At 43.3% G+C, this 22,821-nt stretch overlaps 1 protein-coding gene across 1 annotated transcript in view; it reads right to left on the bottom strand.

The window, feature by feature from the left end:
* Positions 1-22,821, bottom strand: part of LOC146782710 (extracellular calcium-sensing receptor-like) — an 81,344-nt gene that overhangs the window by 13,515 nt on the left and 45,008 nt on the right. The window contains exon 3 of the mRNA XM_085637198.1: positions 8,895-8,910. Coding sequence (XP_085493324.1) covers positions 8,895-8,910 — 16 coding nt within the window. The remainder of the gene's footprint in view (positions 1-8,894; positions 8,911-22,821) is intronic.

Genomic DNA, 22,821 nt, shown 5'->3' on the forward strand with positions numbered 1-22,821 from the left:
TAACAACAATAGCTATTCCTCCACCTCTGTCACTCCTACGGTCCACCCTGTGGATCAGGTAGCCTGAAGGGTGGGTTTGAGCAAGAGTAGGGTCTTCCTCACTGAAACCTGGCTGAACCTGCTCAGCTACTGACATTGCCACAGCCATCCCACCCCGATACAAGATCTTCAGGTAAGATCTACTGCACATGTCCGGAGGTGGAATCAGCGTCATCCACAAGGCCACCATCAGCTGTACCATCTCCATGGGCATGCCATCTACTAATGTGGAACACCTGTCTTTCAACATTTACATCACTGTCAACTTAACCCTGAGCAGCACTCTCGTCCACTGACCACTGAGACCATGCATAATTCTCCAACTTCATCACAGATTTCATTACATCACTCATCCTCTGCCTTAGCAACTACATCCTGTTTAGTGAACTGAACTTCCACCTGGAAGACTTTAATGACCCCCATCTCATGTTCATTTCTCAAAAACCTTTGAAGCCTTGAGATCACCCAATTGGTGAAAGAACCAACCCATGCTGCAAGACACCTCCTGGACCCCATTTCCAACTTAGTTGACAAAGTCTGAGTCGAAGAACCCACCAGGATAATCTGGACAAACCATGACCTCATCAAATTCAACATACCCATCCCTTTCCAATGCAGAGCACCACCGCCAGAGCAGCCCATCACAACTGAAACAGCATCTGGGACAAGGAACACACATGCTGTTACAACACCTTGGCCCTCCTCAAACTCAAACACACAAAAATACACCGAGCCAGTTAGTAAACAGAAGAACACAGGCTGTTGAAGCTCCATTGCAAACAACTGAAGTGTAAATGGAGAATGAGCAAGGAAGACACAGACAGGAGAACTTTCAAGTCAGTCTGAACTGCTTCCCCCAATCGATCTTGACCCCCAAATGCATTGCTTTGATGTACTTCATCAACACCAACTCCAACGGTAGCAAGGCAATCTTTGTCATAGTGAAAGTCATCGCCTCTCCAGCAGCACTCCCCACTTCACTCCCCTATTACAAGACCGCTGCAATTATCTCTCTATCTTCTTCAGCAAGAAAATCACACCATTTATAGCAACATCAATACCTAATGGTACCCGATAGTGCTTGCAAATCAACTCCCACTCTCATCCAAGAAATTCACATGACACACGATCACCCTGGAACATACCGCCACCACCATGAGGTCTATCCAGTCAGGGACCCCATTTGACCCCTGCCCACACTACTCCTACTCTAGAGGACTTCTGACCATATGACCTAGTCACAAGCAAGCTGAACTACTGGAACACCCTTTATACAGGATCAACAAGCAACTCATGAAGAGGCTGCTGATGAATCTGACATCACCAGTGGACAGTCTCACACTCAACTTTCCATGCTCGATACAAATCTCACCTCACCTCAAGGTGCTACAGAGAGGGCAATGAACTAGTCCAGAATGCAGTGCATTGTTCTGCTCTTATACTAAAGAATGTGATGACTTAGAGGGTGATGCACTGGTTTTGAAGGCAAAGCGCCAGGTCCGTTCTGCGTAATGACAAGGATGCACCGGTTCTGATCCACGCAAAGGTGAAGATTTGGCAGTTCTGATCCCCGTAACATCAAAGATGCACCAGTTCTGATGAGGATACATGTATAGGCTGAAGAAGCATCCTAGGCCTTACTTCAAAAGGTCTAGGCTTAGGGTGGCACCAGTTGGGAGGGCAAACTCACAAAGTCCGGCTTTAGATGCAGTTAAGAGGATGTTTTTTATGTCCCTGAGACTTCAAATTAGGAGGCCAGCCAGCAAACCCTTGGAGTCACTCTCGGTTCAAGTGAGACAGGTCCAGTTATTCCCACCCACACAAGGGAACAGCAGGAAGCAAGGCAGGAGTCCAGTAAAACAGCATCCCAGCAGAGTGGCAGTCCTTCAGAAGCACAGCAGTTCTTCTTCCTGGGAGTCTTCACAGGTCCTGGAGTGTACTAAAGTCATGGTGTCAGATGTTCAGCATCTGTACCCAATTGTGCCTTTGAAGTGGGGGGACTACAAAAAAAGCTTTCAAGTGCGCAGAGGTCCTTCCGTCCTAACCTGGATCCATACTCACTAGAGGGGGGTAGGCAGCCCTTTGTGTGGGGGACACAGCACAGCCTATTCACATGTGCCAGTCTCTCCCTCCCATGCTGCCCAGGATGGCCCATCTGTATGTGGATGGCTCATCATTTCACATCTAAGCTCCCTTTGTGTGTGGCTGTCGAGAGGGAAGCCCAGCTGTCACCCACCTCAGATGTGTATTTAGAGACAGGCAGCAGGCACAAAATAGCTGAAGTAAAAATATGGAAAATGTCTAAAAGTGGCATTTGCTAATCTGTAACTTAAATTCCAACTTCACCAGAAGTTGTGATTTTAAATTGTGAGTCCAGTGATACCAAACTTGAATAGTCTATCGCTCCACATTTGGGAATTGCAATTAAAAGATGTAATAATGTAACCCCCATGTTATCCTATGGGAGAGCTAGGCCTTACAGTAGTGAAAAACAAAATTGGGAGTTGCTGACTACCAAGACATGTAAAACTTAAAAGTACTGCCTTTTAAATACATTGCACCCAGCTCTGTTGGTCATGCAGGGACTACCTTCAGAGGCGACGTATTTGTTGGGATAGGGAACGTTTAGGTCTGGCATGAGGTTTATTTTGCCAAGTAGAAATGGAATTTTAAACTGTACATAGGGGCTCTGCAATGACAGGCCTGAGCGATGGTTACAAAGCCACTGAAGTGGGTAGCACAATGAGTGCTGCAGGCCTAGTAGTAGCATTTAATTTACAGGCCCTGTGCCCATGTAGTGCAGTTTATTAGGCACCTATAAGTAACTTAAATATGCCAATTGGGTATGGTTAGCAGTGGTAAAGTACATAGAGTTCTAAGGCCAGAAAAATGAAGTCAGAAAAAGTAGAGGAGGAAGGCAAAAAGTTCAGGGTGGCTCTTCAGAGAGGGCCATTTTCCAATACAAATGCTTCCAAATCCCCCCTAGACAACTGTGCTTGGGTGGACTCCTACTTGCACAGATCTGACGCACAGAGAGAACCAGATCTGCTTCTGAACAAGTCAATCTGGAATAACCAGTTCAGTGGGTGCCGAATGAAGTCAAATATCTGGTTATCATACTGCATAGAGATAAGGGTACAATTATCCAGCTGAATTATGGTTCAATTATGGACAGACTGTCTACACAAGTAGAGGGTTGGATAAAATGTACTATATTTTTGTTATGCTGGAAGGGCTGCTTTAATCAAATCTGGGGCTTCTGAGGCTTCCCTACTTTTCGTTAACACACATATATGTTTTATAAAAAGCTTTTTTTCCACATTAAGAGGGCTGTTAATCAGACTACTTGGGGCAGGGCATCAGCCCCGGTTGAGGTGGGACACACTCACATTGCCTCTTAAAAAGGGTAGCTTTGAAGGTTCACACATCAAGGTATTTCCCCTTGCTGGACAGTGCCACTTCTCTAGATACTGGTGCCATCCAGATGCCAGACTCCCATACCTGCAGGCAGAGTGTGATCAAAGACATGACATACCATTGCAAGAACTTTTACCTAAAGATATTTCCAGAAACCCTACAAAAATTAAGACTGGTGCGACCACAAATTGGGCCGGGAAGAGCTTGGTAATAGGATAGATTTCCCACTAGTGTACTCGCCATCAATTACTTTGGCATGGCATCCCTTATTCTCCTTAATAACAGAACAATCAGTGAAGGATGTAATGGTAAAGATAGGGTTTGAACAACTAGGATACCTCTAGACACATGGAACATTTGCATAGTTTGATGAGATGGATGGAAGAACTAGTCTCAATTAGTCCTGTGCGGTACACTCTGCTCCACTGGTGGAGTTAATTAAGTTTTTGTCACTCCACGCTCTGCTTGGAGCTCCGAGTTCTGCAAACACTCCACCTACACCGGGTAGTGGAGCATACCACTACTCACTCCTTTGTGCAAGGGTAGGAGCAAAAAAAGAAACTGCTTCAAGCTCTGTCACGTAACCTATTATATGGAAGGAGGCATCAGCAGGGTGAGAATGCAAGCAGAGTGAGCAGCGTCCCAGGCAGGGGCCAGGGGACTCACGAGGTGGCAGACATTCAGCGGCAGCTTAGATATACGGAAAGTGCTCCTGACATCATGGAGTGAGGAGCCATGGGCACCAAGGAGCCTTGCATAGGGTTTCTCACCTACTAGGCTAAGAGGAGGATGTCAGGAGAGGTAAGCCAGGGGCTGTCCGTTGGGAAGCGCTGCAGTGAGCTAAGGAGTTTGTTGCTCAGGAAGCTGCAATGTACTTGGTATGCTGTGGGCAGTAGGCTGTGTTTTAAACACTTTGGTATGCTGTTGTGGTGCTGTTGGCATGTGGTGCCATCAATAAATGTTATAGACCCCCTAGGCACTTGCAGAGCTGTGGTGCTGCAGCGGCTGCCCATACCTTATCCCTGTGTCCACTATTGCTGTCAGGCAGATGGCGGGATAAGTCCCGTGCATGCAACCCCAGTCCCCTCACCTCCCACGCAGGAGAGAAGGGGGGACAGACTGCAACATGCACTTCCTCCTGGGCGAGCAATCCCATGAAGATTCTCCATTTACAGTTTCAAATGAGCAAGAACATACCTCATGAAACGGGCGTTGGTGTTGCAACGTTTATGAGTAAGTGTTACTCCATGTCAGCTTAGTTTGCTCCTCTGCCTGACTTTCATTTTCAATTGAATTACATGTCAAGAGCACATCATTGAATGGTTACATTTAAAAGTATTGCCAGTTCCATTTCCAAATTCTGCATTAATTAACTTATGGTCACGAACGATGAGTGTACACAGCAGGCTGGCAAAACTCCACCACTGACGGAACTCTGCTGAAGCTTTAGCTCCTTCTGCAGGGATTCCACAGAATATAACCCCGCAAACTTCGCCCACCCCTAGTCTCAGTACATTTGACTGTTATACATACATACAATTAAAGTGTATGGTCCATGAACACATAATGGGGTTCCTGGTCAACCCAAAGGATTTTCTCCTCTGATCCAACTTATCCATTTCCCTGATGGCAGTGATGGATGTCCTGGCTATATTATTTATGCATAACAATTCAAGGATGTTGGGCCCAGCCCTCTCTGCTGGGTCATCCCCAAATATTTGAGTTTATCCCTCCTGTTTTCTAATCCTATTCGTTTTGGCTTTTAAGACTCTTTGCACTTTATCACTGCTAAACAGTGCTAAAGTACTTGGGCCCTCTACTTTAAACAAGGTCACATTGGCTTACACCCAATTGGTGTATTTAGTTTACTTGTAAGTTCTTAGGAAAGTGGTACTGCATGCACCTAGGGCCTGTAAATTAAATGCTGCTGGTGGACCTGCAGCACTTATTGTGCCACCTCTTAAACTTGTCTAAGGCCTGCCATTGCGATCGCTAGGTCACAGGGAACAACAAACTACACGAAGCAGGCTCACATGCAAGAAGAATTTAGGCACCATCATCACTGATAAGCACTGGCAGTAATTTGCACACAAACAAAATAGTGCCCATGAAGTGCTAATACAAATGGACCCATTTTAAATGTATATACTTTATACCTGATAGGCGGGCCAGGATACATACCAATAGGTCACACTACAGTCCTAAATGTAAGATTGGTCATGTCAGGTTTTACCATTTTGCCTAGTAATACCCACTAATCAGGCAGCTCTGGGAAGAGGTAATAGAAACTTCTCCTATAATGATTGGAGGTACAATTGATCCACAGCGTTTTAACTGTGGCAATGCCTTATGTGAAAAGAAATCTGGTGTGCGTTGAATGCCTACAAAGATAATTCTGATGGCTGAAAGATGGATTGCCATGCATTGGCAATGCCATGTATGCACAGCAAGAAAGACTAGCATACAGATTTGGCAATATATAATGAGAGGAGAAGGACTTATGCTGATATCCAACTTTGAGACCCAAAGATGTGTGGGGCCTACACAGACATTTTAATAAGTTCCACAAAGGGCGGTGCAACACAGTCATTGGACTCCTAGGTGAAAGGTCATGCTTCAGATAGGGTTGCCATCAATATACCATATCCTATGAGCTATATCAGGATTTGGTGATAGATGCTGGGAGGAGCTCCACCTATCACTATGCTGGTTCTGCTCAGCCTGGCACTATACTGGATGTTGTCTGCTGCAAATAGACTAGTCAACATGTCATGTTTCACTTGCTTGTAAAGTGTGATTTATTACAGAGCCAGTCTGTCACACCGACGCGTTTCGTCCAGCACAGCCTTTCTCCGTGAGAAAGGCCGTGCTGGCAGAAACGCGTCGGTATGACAGACTGGCTCTGTAATAAATCACACTTTACAAGATTCCAGAGTGTGGCGTCCTTTGTTTAAAAATGGATGTTGGCCATTGGTTCGGCCCAACGCCTACACCCGCTGTTGCGCGCTCCGGCAGGTACCACATTGCAGAAAAAAAAGAAAACAAAAAAATATATATCGAAGGATAAAATAAATCCACCGGGTAGGCCGATTATATCAGCCAAAAATAGCATATTTGAAAAAACCTCCATATATGTGGATTTCTTTTTACAAGAACACGCTCAGAAACTGGCCTCTTATATCAAGGATACAGGTGACTTTCTAACCAAAATAAAAAATCTCCAATGGCATGTGGACTATCTTTTAATTGCTTTAGATGTAACCTCACTCTATACATCAATCAAACACAAAGACCGGCTACGTGCCTTGAAATACTACCTGGCAAGAAGGGGACCCCCATATGCAGAACATAACAAAATGATAATTAACATGGTTGAACTGTGTCTGACAAACAATATATTTATGTTTCAAGATGTATTGTATCAACAACTGCGTGGGGTGGCGATGGGGGCCAGCTTCTCTCCCAGCTACGCGTGTTTACACATGGGCTGGTGGGAGGAGCTGGTTCTCATGACCAAATATACGGAAACATTTGAAAACAATGTTAAATGTTGGTGGAGGTTCATTGATGACCTGTTTCTGGTGTGGCGAGGTACGGAAAAGGAACCAGTGGAATTCATTGATGCACTCAACGTAAATGATTTAAACCTAAAATTTACTGCCAGTATAAGTAGTACTAAGGTAGTGTTTTTGGATGTTAAGGTGTATATAGATCAGGGAAATGTGGAAACCAAACTACATAGAAAACCTACGGCAGGGAATTCAATTTTACATGCCAGTAGTGCCCACCCTAATCACCTAATACAAAACATTCCTTATGGTGAGCTACTGCGCATAAAACTAATTTGCAGCAATAGCGAAATCCTAAAGACAGCACATCAGGAATTTATTGGCAGATTTAAGGAACAAGGTTACAGTAACAAATGTCTACAAAAAGCTTTAACTAAATGTAATCTGGTTGACAGGGGAATGTTGATAGACAAAAAACTCAAACAAGCTGCCCCTGATAAAACTTCAGATAATTTTAGATTAATTTTTGACTATAATCGTTTGGAGGGAGCTGTGAGAAAAATTATCAATAACAACTGGTATCTCATTAAACAGGACCCCATAATAGGAAAAACAGTCCCCAAACTCCCAGCTATAACATATAGGAGAGGTGTATCCATGAAGGATATGTTGGTAGACAATGATCCATGTGGTATGCCAACCAAGGGATCTTGGCTGGCGCAAAGACAGGGATTTTTCAAATGCAAGGTATGTAAAGCCTGTCAACATGGGGTCTCTACTACCAATTACTCTACACCGTTTGGTGGACCAAATAATGAGATTACCAAAGCTTTGAACTGGAAGACGGATCATGTGGTATATGTGTTGGAGTGCCCGTGTAAATTAAGATACATTGGGAGCACCATCTTACCGGGGCACAAACGGGTGCTCCAACACATACGTGCCATTAAGAACCATGACCAATCATACCCGGTAGCACGCCACTTTCAGGAGAAGCATGAGGGTAACCCCAACGATCTCAGTTATTTCCTCATTGATTTGGTCCCGAAAAACAAAAGAGGAGGTGACAGGGAAAAATCCCTTAGAATGTTGGAGATGTACTACATCCTAAATGTAGACAGTAAGCACCCCAATGGACTGAATAGTTCAGAGGAACTCCATGCAAGTCTCTAAGAGTTAGGAAGTGTGCGATGGCTTAAAATGGGTCTGTAAGGTCTCCCCCTACTGACAACCAGATCCATGTAATCAATCTGGTTAAAGTAAAATATGCTAGACACAAGCCAAAAACACAAACATGATTGTATCTAAAAGCCGCTGATAATAGAAAGAAACATACTGTACATAATAGATTCCCTCTATATTCTCTCTTTTTTTAACTACCATTTTTAAGTTGGCACATTTTGCATATATAGATATACACATATATATTTTTTTCGTTTGCGGGTTTTAAGGTTTTATACCAGCACTTTTTTGCACATAAACATTCATCAATGGAGAAGTTATCTTATGTTGCTCAGGATTTATGGCAACATAGATACTAATTGGGTTGGACTGGAGACAAAAGAGTAATAGATCTAATAAATGGGCAATTAATGAATAAGATAAAATAATGATAATAAAGTAACCCCAGTGGTACAAATAAGAAGAGCTGACAGCTGGAAATGATTGAAAAGCTATAAAGAATGGATTTATCCTGTCATTCTTTAACCCCTTGTGTGCCACGCCCTTTCCCCGCCCTGTGCCGGCCGTTGCATTAGCGGGCGGGGTTCATGACGAGCTGGACTCGTCATGGGCACAGCGCAACCAGGGCCCATGACGAGTCCAGCTCGTCATGGGCACAGAAGGGGTTAAACAAAGCAATAAGGGCTTGTATTTTGTAATGTGTTGATGTGTTCATATTGATATGTTGATGGTAATTTTACCCAACACAACACTACACTCTATACTGGAATGTACAGTTATTTTTATTATTTTGTATACTGATGGAGATTTTATGACTATAATAATATGGGTTTTATACTGACATTTATTTATCTATTTATGTCTGTATTTATATCTACATTTATTTGTATATATTTATATATCTATTTTAGTATATTTATATATGGATTTATTTATCTATTTATTTATTTATTTATTCAATGTATGTCCACATCGAATATCAATTATGAAGTGATAATTGGCTAAAAACATTGCCCTTACCAATATGCAACCCAATGTATTTATACAGAAATAATATGGTCCAATCAGAATGAGTTATACAAAATTGAGAAAAAAAGAAAGAAAGTGTGTAACCTTTAAAACGAGATACCATTGGTAGAACAGCGTCATGTGATCAAGTCCCCATGAAGGGATGAAATGCGTAATGGCTGCCGTTTGTTGGTGAGAGCCATCCTGAAATAAACCAACCGGTATTTGAAAAAGAATCCTGTGCTCCGTGCTCTTTTTGTCGTGGCTGTGGAGAAGCGCGGAAAAGAAGAGTGCTTGTTGATATTTATATATATATATATATTCACTTAAAAAACCATAGGTTTCACACAAGTTATAGTTAGCTGTACATTTCACTCGTAAAAAACCAATGAAATTCCACGTTATAGTTAGATCAGGTAACTATAACTCGCGCGCCCGCAATCCACTGCTCATGACGTCACATATTACATCACTCATGACATGGTCAGTGGCATCACTCATGAGATCACTGATGACATCATCCTTTTGATAGAGTGGCGGTCGCGCAAGTTATAGTTACCTGATCTAACTATAACGTGGAATTTCATTGGTTTTTTACGAGTGAAATGTACAGCTAACTATAACTTGTGTGAAACCTATGGTTTTTTAAGTGAATTTGCAAGGTTTTTTAAATGCTAATTCCTAACTATAACGTGTGTGAAACCTATGTTTTTTTCAGTGAATTTGTACGGTTTTTTGAATGCTAAGTTATGTATTTATTTTTAATTTTTGCGCGCACGGTGCGCTTCGCGCACCAGGCGCGCGCTGTGGGCACTCGGTGCGCTTCGCGCACCGAGCGCCCACGTTGCGCATTTCGTACCGTGCACGCCTCGCCATTTTTTACAAAATATCAATTGTTTTTTTCTCCCTTGGGGGTCCTTAGATTTATATATTAAATGTGATTGTTAATTCTTTTTTATTTTTTTTATTTTTTTTTACCGTACGCGTACGGTAAGCTTACCGTACGCGTACGGTAAGCTTACCGTACGCGCACTCCGCGATTTTTTTTTTAAATTATTAAATTTATTTTTCATACTTTTTGGTCCTTCGTGAACCCCCTGACGAATGCTAGGGGGTCTGCAACTCTCTTCGTTGCCCCCTTTTCATGTTATCAACCTTTGTTTTTCAGTGCGAGAGACAGAAAATGGCGGCCGATACTTTCTGATTTCGACCGATTCGAATGTTTACAGTCATGTAACCACCAATCAGAATTGAGCTCGCGCACGGCACCGTACGCGTACGGTAAGCTTACCGTAAGCGCACGGAGCGCGCTTACAGATATATATATTGATTTAAATGCTATTTTCTCAGGACCTACTGAACAGATTTACACCAGACCTGCAAAAGGCACATCCCTGACCTGAGGACTACCTCTCTGCCCAATTTCAAGTAATTCTGTTCAGCCGTTCGGGCTGTAGCTCGGACTAAAGGTCCTATGGGAAAATGCATGGGGAAAACGCGTTTTGGGACCCCCTTTTTTCTCAGCCCCCACTTGACAAATCCCCCCGAGACTTTCAGGGTAGGAGCGGAGCGTAGCGCCCCATTAGTTTTGAAAAATTCGCGAGGATTCGTCAACCGGCGCCAAAGTTATTCCAAATAGAATGTTGCGGATTTCCTATGGAAACACGGTCCTAACTATAACTATCTATTGGCGACCGCCAGTAGATAATATATATATATATATATATATATATATATATATATATATATATATATATATATATATATATATATATAGACTGAAAAAGAACAAAGGTTACAGGGAGGTTATGGTTAGGCTGAAATTTCACTCATACAAAACCAGAGAAATTCAGCAGTTATAGTTAGCTGTGCTAACTACAACTTTTTCCTATGCAATGCACTGCTTTTAAAACTGTGCCTGTAGACAAGATGACATTAAAATGGATTGAGCCTTGTTACACGCATGGATAAATGTGTTATCTGTTATTTTTACCTTTGTTTGACATTTTTGGGAGCATATATGAATATATTCAGGCATGGCAAAATTAAATAGCCATAGATTCCACCGATTGAAAGTGCTATTCCTTTCAAAATTCTTTTGATGGCTTTTATTCTCTTAGACCCAGTCCATCCATCCCCTTTCCATAAGGGAAAATTGCTTACTTGAAGACATTTCAAGATTAAATTCATTTTTCATCTCATCAAAAGAATGAAACCCGGATGGGGGAAAAAACAACCCACCTAAACAATGCCATCACTAATCCATTTTTGCATATGAAAATCTCTAAAAAGATCCGGCAGGTTAAAATTATTAGAGTTGAATAAAAAGATAATCTGCCAATTCCTAACACTCTGTGTGTTGCAATGAATTCCTTGAATACACTATAAACAGTCTTAAAGCGTATGTTTTTTGTAATAGCTGTCATTCAATTGTCGCCAAAGACACCCCCAAGCCTCTTTCTCCATCATAAGCTTGAATGGCGAAGGCACCACTACCTTTCCTCTACTGTGATCATACTCACATAGCAGCCTTCGACTGTAAATCAGTGTAGTAGACCAGTAATAACGTTTCAAATTTGGTAACGCCCATCTCCCTCACTCCCTAGCTAAGGAGAAAGACTTAAAGGCTATCAGTAAAGTAAAAGTAGTTCAACACTTGTCGTTCTGTGAATGTTGTTTTAATTCAAGTTGAGTGCATCAAAACAAAGAGCACCAGCCGACACGTGTTTCGTCAACAGGTGGAGACCTGTGACTCTTCAGGGCTGGGAACAATACAATGACAAAAATCAAATATGTGACAAGGAAAAAGGTGACATGATATCAATACGATAAGTGAGGCGAAAACAAATCAACTTCAATGTTTAGTGAAGAACAAACCTAACAAACGCCAAATTAAAGGTGGTGTTGATAGAAAATTGGAGAAAACATATAATGAGAAAAGGAGTTTTAAGAAGAATGGGATCAAGGTTCACAGAGAAAGAAATGGCAATGAGTCAGGAGCTGAGACAAACAGTGACATGGCACTAAAATGGAGGACGTTGAAATACACTCAAAACTAAGGTGGGTGTGTGACAAAAGTCAATCAAACAGGGTAGTTGTACCGCAATTTAAAAAAACAAAGACAAAAAATGGTCCAAATATGGTTAGAAGGGTCCAAACAATGCAAGCAAAACAATCCTTAAAAGAAAAGTAATTGGAAAAACTCAAGTAAATGCAACTGAAAGACAGCGGCTGAATGCCGGATAAGAAGAAAAGAGTATTACCTGATTTGAGGAAGTTAGGGATGGAAGTCTGTGGTAACAGGAAGAGAAAAAGAAAAATATATAGTAGGGGGCGGTTTGAAAAGGGGGGGCCGGGAAAGAACGGAGATACAAATGTAACAGTGGCAAAATCCTACTAAGATAGTAAGATTCGTAAAAGTGCAGCGGGAATAAATCCGTGTTGGAGATTGGCATTCAGCCGCTGTCTTTCAGTTGCATGCTCTGGTTACACGGTCTCATTCACCTCTCCCGTGGCCCAATTTCGGCCTGTTTCATGGATTTTTATCAGTTTTTTATCAGCTTTTCGACGTTTCTCATATACATTATGTATCAGTACTATGTTTAGTGTTGTTTACCTTTTTTTCCCTGAATCATTCGGTTCGAAGCTCTCTTCGGAGGACACGTTAAACTCACATTTGCGCTCTGTTTAATCATGATACCATTGTTTGACTATTACTTTGAATGACAAATATTTACTTTTTCGTCCATTTACTTGAGTTTTCCCAATTACTTTGCTTTTAAGGATTGTTTTGCTTGCATTGTTTCAACCCTTCTAACCATATTTGGACCATTTGTTGGCTTTGTTTTTTTACATTGCGGTACAACTACCCACTTAGATTGACTTTTGTCACACACCCACCTTAGTTTTGAGTGTTTTCAACGTCCTCCATTTTAGTGCCATGTCACGTTTTGTCACAGCTCCTGGCTCATTGCCATTTCTTTCTCTGTGAACCTTGATCCCATCCTTCTTAAAACTCCTTGCTCTTTTCTCATTATATGTTTTCTTCAATTTTCTATCAACACCACCTTTAATTTGGTGTTTGTTAGGTTTGTTCTTCACTAAACATTGAAGTTGATTTGTTTTCGCCTCACTTATCGTATTGATATCATGTCACCTTTTTCCTTGTCACATATTTGATTTTTGTCATTGTATTGTTGCCAGCCCTGAAGAGTCACAGGTCTCCACCTATTGACGAAACACGTGTCGGCTGGCGCTCTTTGTTTTGATGCACTCAACTTGAATTAAAACAACATTCACAGAACGACAAGTGTTGAACTACTTTTACTTTACTATGAATGTCTTATTTATCGTAAACGTGTGCACAGGAATTGTTTACAATTGTTTTGTCATGGGTCTTTGCCCACTCCTTATACAGGGGTTTTGGGTGTTCCCCTGACCTGTTTGCACCGTAAAGATTTTGTTCTTCCTTTGCTCACTGTACCTTACGGTTTACCTGCCTGAGCGCCATATATCCTGTTTTCCAAAACCCTTTGCAGCGACTAGACTTAAAGGCTTGTCTAGGTCTAGAGGACGCCCAGATGAATCGAGAGAATAGGTTTTCCATTATTTTAAACCATGGTGGAGAAAACTCTAGAGAAATAGCCTGAAAGAGGTCTAACATTTTAGGAAAAAGCATCTTAATTGTATTGCGTCTACCGCCTATGGATAGATGTAAAATATTTTACCTGACCAGATCTTCTTTGGTTTTACCCTAAATGGGTTCCAGGTTATCGTTAACCACATTGTCTAAACAATTGCATAAGCTAATATCCGGGTATATTGCCCTCTCCACCACCCGGCTATCTGCCATCATTTTTTTTTATTAATAATAATCTGAGTCTTATCTTTATGCAAGGCATAGCTGGAGATACACCCTTAGCATCCGGCTTCTTCTTTAATTGCCTTAATGGCAGAGATTGGATCAACTCTAACAAGAGCAATATCATTCGCATAGGCAACAGTCTTAGTTGCCCAATTTTGCAACCATATTGCTAGAATTTGATTACATTCCAATCTACGGATGAGAGGATCAATAAAGATCGCAAATAGCAGAGGAGAGCAATGGCAACCTTGCCTAGTTCCTCGTGAGATTGAGAATCTTTCAGATTTTGGCTGTTCATTCAACATACAACATTTTAGCTGCCTGAATAAAACCATCGCCAAGTTCAATTCTTGACATTGCAATCTAGAGATACTGCCAGGAGACTCCATAAAAGGCTTTCTCTGCATCAAGCAGAATAAGAGCAATAGGGTCTCCTGTTGAATTAGTAATATCGAGCAGTGATATAACTCTCCGGATATGATCAGTCCTAGATCAACCTGGGATAAACCCATGTTGCTGCACCAAGATGATCTTATGAATTATGGGTGCAAATTGCAAGGCCAAGACTTTTAAATACATTTTGGAGTCACCATTTATCAGCGTTATCGGGCGATATAAGCCCAAATCAAGAGGGGATTCGTGACTTTCAAGAAAAAATGTATTTTAACAGAAGACCATGAGCTCAGGGCTCTCCCACCATTAGAAAAGTGTAAATAATTTGCTAATAATCTCCTTTAATTGAGAGGAAAATAAGTGGTAAAATTAAGTTGGAATACAGTCTGTCCCCGCGGCTTTCCCCCTTGCAAAACTATTTATGGGCAGTAAGATCTCAACCCCTTGGGGGGGATTATCTAATTTCTCCTAATCCTCAATAGAAAACTTCAAATATGGAATTGAATCAAGATCCCACGTTGCTCTGTTTTATCCCACTACCTTCCGTATACAGAATTTGATAGTGCCGCTTAAACGCTTTCCTGATCAAATCTGTGTCCATATTTTGACCTAGGATAGGATCTTTAATCTCCTGGATTAGGTTGGACATTATTTGTTAGCTAGTGCAGATTGCTAGACGATGGCCAATCAGTTCATTGAGTTCATAGGTGGCTTCCCTCTAGGCTGTTAGATTATCCGTAGCTTTGTTCACCAGGACTTCGACAATAGAGGACCTGGCAAAAGCCACCCACCATTGCTCAGCCTCAACATCCCCTCTCCCCTGAACAGCCATTACAAGTTCCCTTCAGCAACTGCCAGATTATCGTGTAAATTCTTAATTATTTGACTGGCACATTTATTATAATTCGGTGAAAATCTCAGTGCTTCCCCCCTAATAGCCGCCTTCATAGCGTCCCAGACCATCTCAATTGATGTGCTCTCTAAATTATCTCCAAAGAATTAGGGCATCCCTTGCCTCATATTTTCACAATAGTCTTCATTCGATAATACCATTCTATCAAAGATCCATGAGCTCGGTTTGACTTTAAAATTGGCTACCTCTAATATTAGGATGAGTGGATTATGATTCGATAATATCGGTGGTAGTTTCTCTACGCAACAACCCAAAATTAGTGCATTAGTTACAAACATGTAATCTAGTCTATCAAGCGACATATGAGTATTAGAAAAAAAAGGAAACCAAGGTTCTACAGGTTTTAGAGAATGCCAGCAGTTGACCAAACCGTGAACTTGACACCAACCCTTCAATGCCTGGAACAACTTTGGTTTGCTACCAGAATAAACCCACCCCTCCTCCAAGACCACTCACTTTGCAAATTAATATTACAATCTCCACATAGAATGATAGGGATAGGCCATAGAGCGAGTTCCTTGGAAACTACATCAATCACACAGGAGGCGTCACTATTACTCCCATACAGTGTGCATAGTGTCAATTTCCCCCCTGATCTCTACTGACACTCTGTGATCATGTCCATATACATTGAACCCTGCTTCCTTGAGCCAGAATGGCTATACCCTGCACCCTTGCACCTTGGGTTGTGGCACCAATCAGCTTAGACTCCAACAATTTCAATAAGCGCTGTTGTGTCCCTACAATGTGTGTTTCTTACAGACATATAATATTCGCTATAAACATTTGTAGCCCAACGGAAACTTTCTGCCTTTTCTTGGCAGCGTTAAGTCCACAAATATTAATGGTAGTCACTCGGAGATTAACTATAGATGATTGCTATTAAACCCCACATCATAAATCACAGATTTCACATATTCAAAACCGACCCAAATAAGGAATCCCCAATTCAGATCCAAATAGCTAGTGTAAAGCATTTCTTCTTATCACCAGCCTGTGAACCCCCCTCTTGCCCTCTTACCATCCCCTCCCATCACCAAAACCTATGTAATTAGGCTCAGCCATGAGCCTAGATGAGGACATCTGTGGCCACTCCACCCCAGCCCTCCACCTCCCTCCCTTCTTCCCCACCTCCATGCCCAATGTACTCAACCAATAAACACATTGCAAATATTAATATTCTATCATATATTCACTTTCATTCAATCTTCTTTTTTACTACTGGGCCCCCAAGCTAAAATATCATCCAAAACTTTCTGGGCCTGAATTTCTGAATTAAAACTATGGTTCTGGCCCCGTAACACTACTTGCAGCCTAGATTGATTCTGTAGGAAAACCATTGCTCCTGCTCCTTGAAAGGGGGTAATAACAATAGCATGAGCAATGTCAGATTTGGAGAAAAATAAAATACTCCCAAAGATTCTTTTGGAGTTGGGTCATGCTAAATCATAAACCACTTGGCTAAAAGAAAGTTTCCAAAATAAACCAGTATTGCATGGGGCGAGCCAGGCCATTGGACATTTGTCTTGACAGAGTCAGGGGAAACCAATGAATGTGTTTAACCTCCTTGTCACAGTCCCAGGAGGATAGTTCAGCGAGGAAACCTTTCAACAAGTTTATTACATGCTTTCTTATATCGCTACCTTCTCTGTTTGCAGGAACCCCTAATAGCCTTAGATTATTTTGGCACCGTTGATTTTCATAATCCTAGAACTTCCACATTACATCTGTCAGAACTCCCTTCTGTGATGTAGTCTGGGTCTTCAGTGTTGCCATGCCATTTTCCAGGGCTTCTGTCCAGGTCTCCACCATACATAGCCTCTCAGAGATGTTGGAGCAAATGTTACCAATTTTTCTTGCGGATCCTTGAACCTTTTTTGCAGCTACTCGTGCCTGTCGGTGATCATTCTTTATGCCTTCTTGGAATAGTTTCAGTGATGGCAGAATTAATGATAGCGAGGGTTCAACTAGTTTCTCATTGCTTATCAGCTCCGGCGGTTCACCCTCCATGCCCCTAATATCGGAATAAGGTCATTCTTTTTCTTTTACCTCAAATCCTGGGGATAATAATTGCGAAACTGTGGCATCCCAACCAAGTTCCTCTGAGGTCTCTTTCTCATATATTTCAAATGTCCCCGGGTTCTTCTTTTAACCCCTTGTCACTGATGACCAATTCTGTTTCTTGGAGAAAGAAACCTCTTCCTGCAAGCTGCTACTACTTGATTGAGAGACCCCTCTTTTGCTTATTACTGACATATTTGTGTTAGATATATCTGATTCCTCCGTTAGGGAGAATAATTTTTCTATTGAGTCTGTGTACTGGCAAACCCCCTCAATGGGTTTCCTTTAATGTTCTCTTTTTTGGCCAAACAGAATTTATTCTCACTTGTTGCATCCTCTTCCTCACAACCCTTTCATTTTTCCATAGCCAAAATTGTGGAGTGTTCAATACTTGTTGCTTCCACTAACAAGCTAGTGCTTGCTGTAGCCAGTGGTGCCTTAAAATGGTAACCATGTTGTGTAATAACCAGGGGCTATCAATCCTTGCTGCCAGGTTCTCTGGTTCTTCCCCTTAATTCGTAGGTATTGGATTACCTCCCCCAGCCTCATTGCTGTTTGACTGATAGTTTCATCTTGACTTTGTTTGCCAACTTTGTGTTCACCCCCAGCTCCCAAGGGGAAAAATATATTTATGATAGATGGTTGCGACCCCCCGGTCTCCCGAGTAACCCATACTGAAGATTTTTTTCCCTGTTCCATTTTCTCCACTTTTTTCCCCTTACTAGACCGTGGCTCTCCCTTCTTGCTGCTGGATTTGCTGTCAATAGGTTGGTAGGGGATCATAGCAGCAGGGAGCCTCACTCGTTGTTTTCCACCTGTGCCGCAGGTGGCCATAGTCATCACTCCTGCGGTCTCCTGACTATTTTCCGATGCCGTAGAGGTTCTGCGCGGCCGTGGTCGCTGCCACCGCAGACAGTATGAGCCAACTTAGAGCTTCCCAGTAACCGCAAATGATACCAGCCTTTCCGTGACAGTAGTGGCCTTGGCGTTCTGCTTCCTTAGTCCTTGAGATCCGGTGGTCCAGGCGCCACATATTCATGAGTGCATCTGTTCCATAATGCTGTGAGTCCAAACATGAGGGTAGAGAGGTAAGTGCTGGCCTCACTCAGATCCCATCTTGCTTATCATTCGTATTTTCTTTCTATAGTTGGATATTGTGTATTTTATTTATATCATATACCACTCATTTTTTGGTTTTATATGTGTTTATCAGAGAGAACATTAATAACTGTTTTTATTTTTAATGATTTCGTGAGTCGGCACAACATTGCCACATTTACTGTGGAGAATCTGTGATCAGTAAATGTATTTCACATACTGAAAAATAAACTTAGATTTTTTTTAAATAAAGTCTCAAATATTGTGGTAACTGTTTTTCTGTGATCAATTTAGGAGAAAACCACCTATACAAAAAAATAAAATATTTGCGACTACCGACCTCGTTGTGGTGACATTGGTAGTCGCAAAGAGTGCGTGGTTTGTACAAAGTGTAAAACATATATATTTATTATCTACTGGCGGTCGCCAGTAGATAGTTATAGTTAGGACCTATTTTCCATAGGAAACCCGCAACATTCTATTCCCAATAAGTTTGGCGCCGGTTGACGATTCCTCGTGAAATTTAGCCAGCCCCGCTCCGCTCCTACCCCGAAAGTTTTGCGGTGATTCGTCAAGCGGGGGCCGAGAAAAAAGGGGGGCCCCAAAATGCGTTTTCCCCATGCAATTTCCCATAGGACCTGTTGTCGCAGCTACAGCCCGCACTGCTGAACGGAATTACACCAAATTTGGTTCAGACTCGTGCCTTTTGCTTAAATGGTGTAAATACGTTCAGCAGTTCCTGAGAAAATTAGAGTTAAAAGTTAGTCATATCTATGGCCGAGGAGGATCCACGCACCCTCCCCGCACCCAGCGCGCACCCTGCCGTGCACGAGCTGAATGCTAATTGGCTGTCAACACTCCAGATCAAGAAGTGTTGGCAGCCACCCTGACCCCCTAGGCCTGCTCAGGGAATCCCACAAGGACCCCAAGGCCCAAAAAAACATTTTTTTTGTTAAAAAAAATCACGGGATGCGCGTAGGGTCCGCGCATCCCGCTGAGAAAAAAAAAAAAAGCGCGGGCTTTCGCGCTTCGCTTGCAATTAGCCCCCGGGAGGGGCCAAGTCACGTGGGAAATTTTTAATAGTTATGGGGGGGCCCAGAGGGGCCCCCCAGCCCTGGGGACCGCCACCCCCCGGGGCTTGTTTTTTTTTTTTTTAAACCCTGTGTGGGGGGCTCGAGCCCCCCACACGTGCTTGGGGACCGCCACCTCCCTGGGGCACTACATATTTAAAGTAGGGGGTCCATTATGGACCCCCAAGCCCCGGGGACCACCACCCCCGGGGCTTTCACTTAAGTGGGAGGGGGGCCACGCGGCCCCCCTCCTGGAGCCTTGTCGTGGCCCTGGGGACCGCCACCTCCCAGGGCCGGCTTCTGCAGTGTCCCAGGATGCTCACCCCCGGGACACTGCTGTTTGCAATGGCAGGGCGGGATCCTCGCGGCTCCCACCCTGCCATTGCAAACTGCTTTGCTATTTGGAAGGGAGAGCAGGGAAACCTGCTCTCTCTTCCAAATAGCAAAGCAGATTGCTTTTCCACATGGGGAGCAGCATGTTAGCTGCTTCCCATGTGGAAAAGCAATGCCGGCTCCCGCAGGAGGCGGGAAGCCGGCGGGGCCGTGGGGGTAGTGGCCCCCTCCCCAAAATAATAAAAAAAACGGCGCCGGGGGATGGGATCTCCGGGCCCAAAAGAGGACACAGGAGGGGGGCAAGGCAGCCCCCCTACAAAGAAAAAAATAACAAAACAAAAAAAGGCCATGCCCCGGGGGATGGGGTCCCCGGGGCAAATTAAGGCCTCAGGAGCGGGGCCACGCGGCCCCCCTCCACAGTTTAAAAAAAATAAAATAGGGGGCAGGCCCTGGGGGATGGGGTCCCCAGGGCCAAAAAATAAGAAAAAGAAGGGGAGCTACACAGCCCCCCTTCTTAAAAAAAAAAAAAAAAGGGATCGAGAGGAGGCCTCGCCCCCTCCTTTCTTCACTCTGCAAATGCGCCCCCTGGCGCGTTTGCAGAGGGGGAACGAATTCCCCTTCAATACTGGGGGTCCCTGGGGGCGAACTAGCCCACCAGGAACCTCCAGTATGCGCCAGGGGGCTGCGTTGCAGAGAGGTGTAATGAGGCCACTCCCCTTTTTACACCTCTCTGCAATGCAGCTCCGTGGCACTTACTGGAGGTACCTGGTGGGCTAGTTGGCCGCCAGGGGACCTCAGGATTGAAGAGGAATTAATTCCCCAAATTAAAACGCGCCACAGGGCGTGTTTGTACACGTCACTTCAGGCCCCGCCCCCTTCCTTCACCATTGTACAAATTAACCCCGGGCGTAGCACTACGCTTCGCCCACGTAGTGTACGTAGCGCTGCCTGCTTCGCACTTTCCGAAGTAGGCGAAGCAGGGCAGCGCTACGCACACGCCGAGGGCGAAGCGTAGCTGCTTGCCACCCGCCACCCACCTCCCGCCCGCCCTTCTTTTAAATATATGAGCAATGAAAAATAAAGTAAAGTAAGTCGACTTACCCGTAAGCGCGGCGTCTCCGGGGCTCCCTCTTTCTGTTTCTAATTTCTTCTGGCAAATGCGCATGCGCGGACACCCGCGCATGCGCATTTGCCAGAAGAAATTAGAAACTGAAAGAGGGAGCCCCGGAGACGCCGCGCTTACGGGTAAGTCGACTTACTTTACTTTATTTTTCATTGCTTATAATATTTAAAAGAATGGCGGGTGGGAGGTGGGTGGCACGTAGTGGGGCTACGCGAAGCGCGTAGTGTGCGTAGATTTGGGCACACTACGTGCTGCTTCACGTAGCCCCACTACGCCCACTACGCCCACCCTTAGTACAAATATTCCTCTAAAATCAGCCGAACTACTAATTCCGATTTACTCACCTGTTATCAGGAGAGAACCCAGGGCTGCATCTTTTAGCCCAGCACTGACTCTGAAAAGTAATTGTAAGGGTACTTGCCAGTAACTTGTATTTCCTTCCATAGGAATCCATTGTGTGGTTTTCACCAGAAAATTTTGTGTCCATTTTTGAAACGTACAAATATTCCTCTAAAATCAGCCGAACTACGAATTCCGATTTACTCACCTGTAATCAGGAGAGAACCCAGTGCTGCATCTTTTAGCCCAGCACTGACTCTGAAAAGTAATTCTAAGCGTACTTACCAGTAACTTGTATTTCCTTCCATAGGAATCCATTGTGTGGTTTTCAGCAGAAAACTTTCTAAGTGTCCATTTATGAAACGTACAAATATTCGTCTAAAATCAGCCGAACTACAAATTCCGATTTACTCACCTGTAATCAGGAGAGAACCCAGTGCTGCATCTTTTAGCCCAGCACTGACCCTGAAAAGTAATTTTAAGCGTACTTACCAGTAACTTGTATTTCCTTCCATAGGAATCCATTGTGTGGTTTTCACCATAAAATTTTCTAAGTGTCCATTTTTGAAAAGTATAAATATTCCTATAAAATCAGCCGAACTACGAATTCCGATTTACTCACCTATAATCAGGAGAGAACCCTGAGCTGCATCTTTTAGCCCGGCACTGACTCTGAAAAGTAATTCTAAGCGTACTTACCAGTAACTTGTATTTCCTTCCATAGGAATCCATTGTGTGGTTTTCACCAGAAAATTTTCTAAGTGTCCATTTTTTAAAGGTACAAATATTCCTCTAAAATCAGCCGAACTACGAATTCCGATTTACTCACTTGTAATCAGGAGAGAATCCAGTGCTGCATCTTTTAGCCCAGCACTGACCCTAAAAAGTAATTCTAAGCGTACTTACCAGTAACTTTTCCTTCCATAAGAATCCATTGTGTGGTTTTCAGTAGGGGTGGGCGAAATTTGCGGAATTCACTTTCGCAAATTATCGCGAAAATGTTAAAAATCTCCGCAAACACGCGGAAATATCGCGAAGATGCAGAAGTTTTTTTCCCGCCCGTTCGCGGTATTTTCTGCGTGGTCGCGGCTCGCCAACTTACCCATGCAGTTGCTCGTGGGCGCGGCCATCTTGTTTTCACTTGTCTCGCGGTGCATGATCGCGAGAAGAAAGACGTGATCGTGCGACGCATGACGTTACAGCGGGCGTGAACTGTCACAAGACAGCGCAAATGGCTACCAACAATCCAACATCTCGTGGAGAACGCGACTGGATTGGGAAAACTTGTCCTCGCACGCGGGGATTCAGGTAAGGCGATTGCACACGAGAATGTATTATTTTACAGCGCGAGCAAGAAACAAATTATCGCTAAGCTGCGGAATGGGGAAATTTTGACATTTTCGCACTTTCCGCGGAACGCGAAAATGCCAAATTATCGCAATTTCCGCGAATGGAACGGAATTTTCGCCCAG

Source organism: Triturus cristatus, chromosome 12 (assembly GCF_964204655.1).
Source record: "Triturus cristatus chromosome 12, aTriCri1.1, whole genome shotgun sequence".
NCBI lineage: Eukaryota > Metazoa > Chordata > Amphibia > Caudata > Salamandridae > Triturus > Triturus cristatus.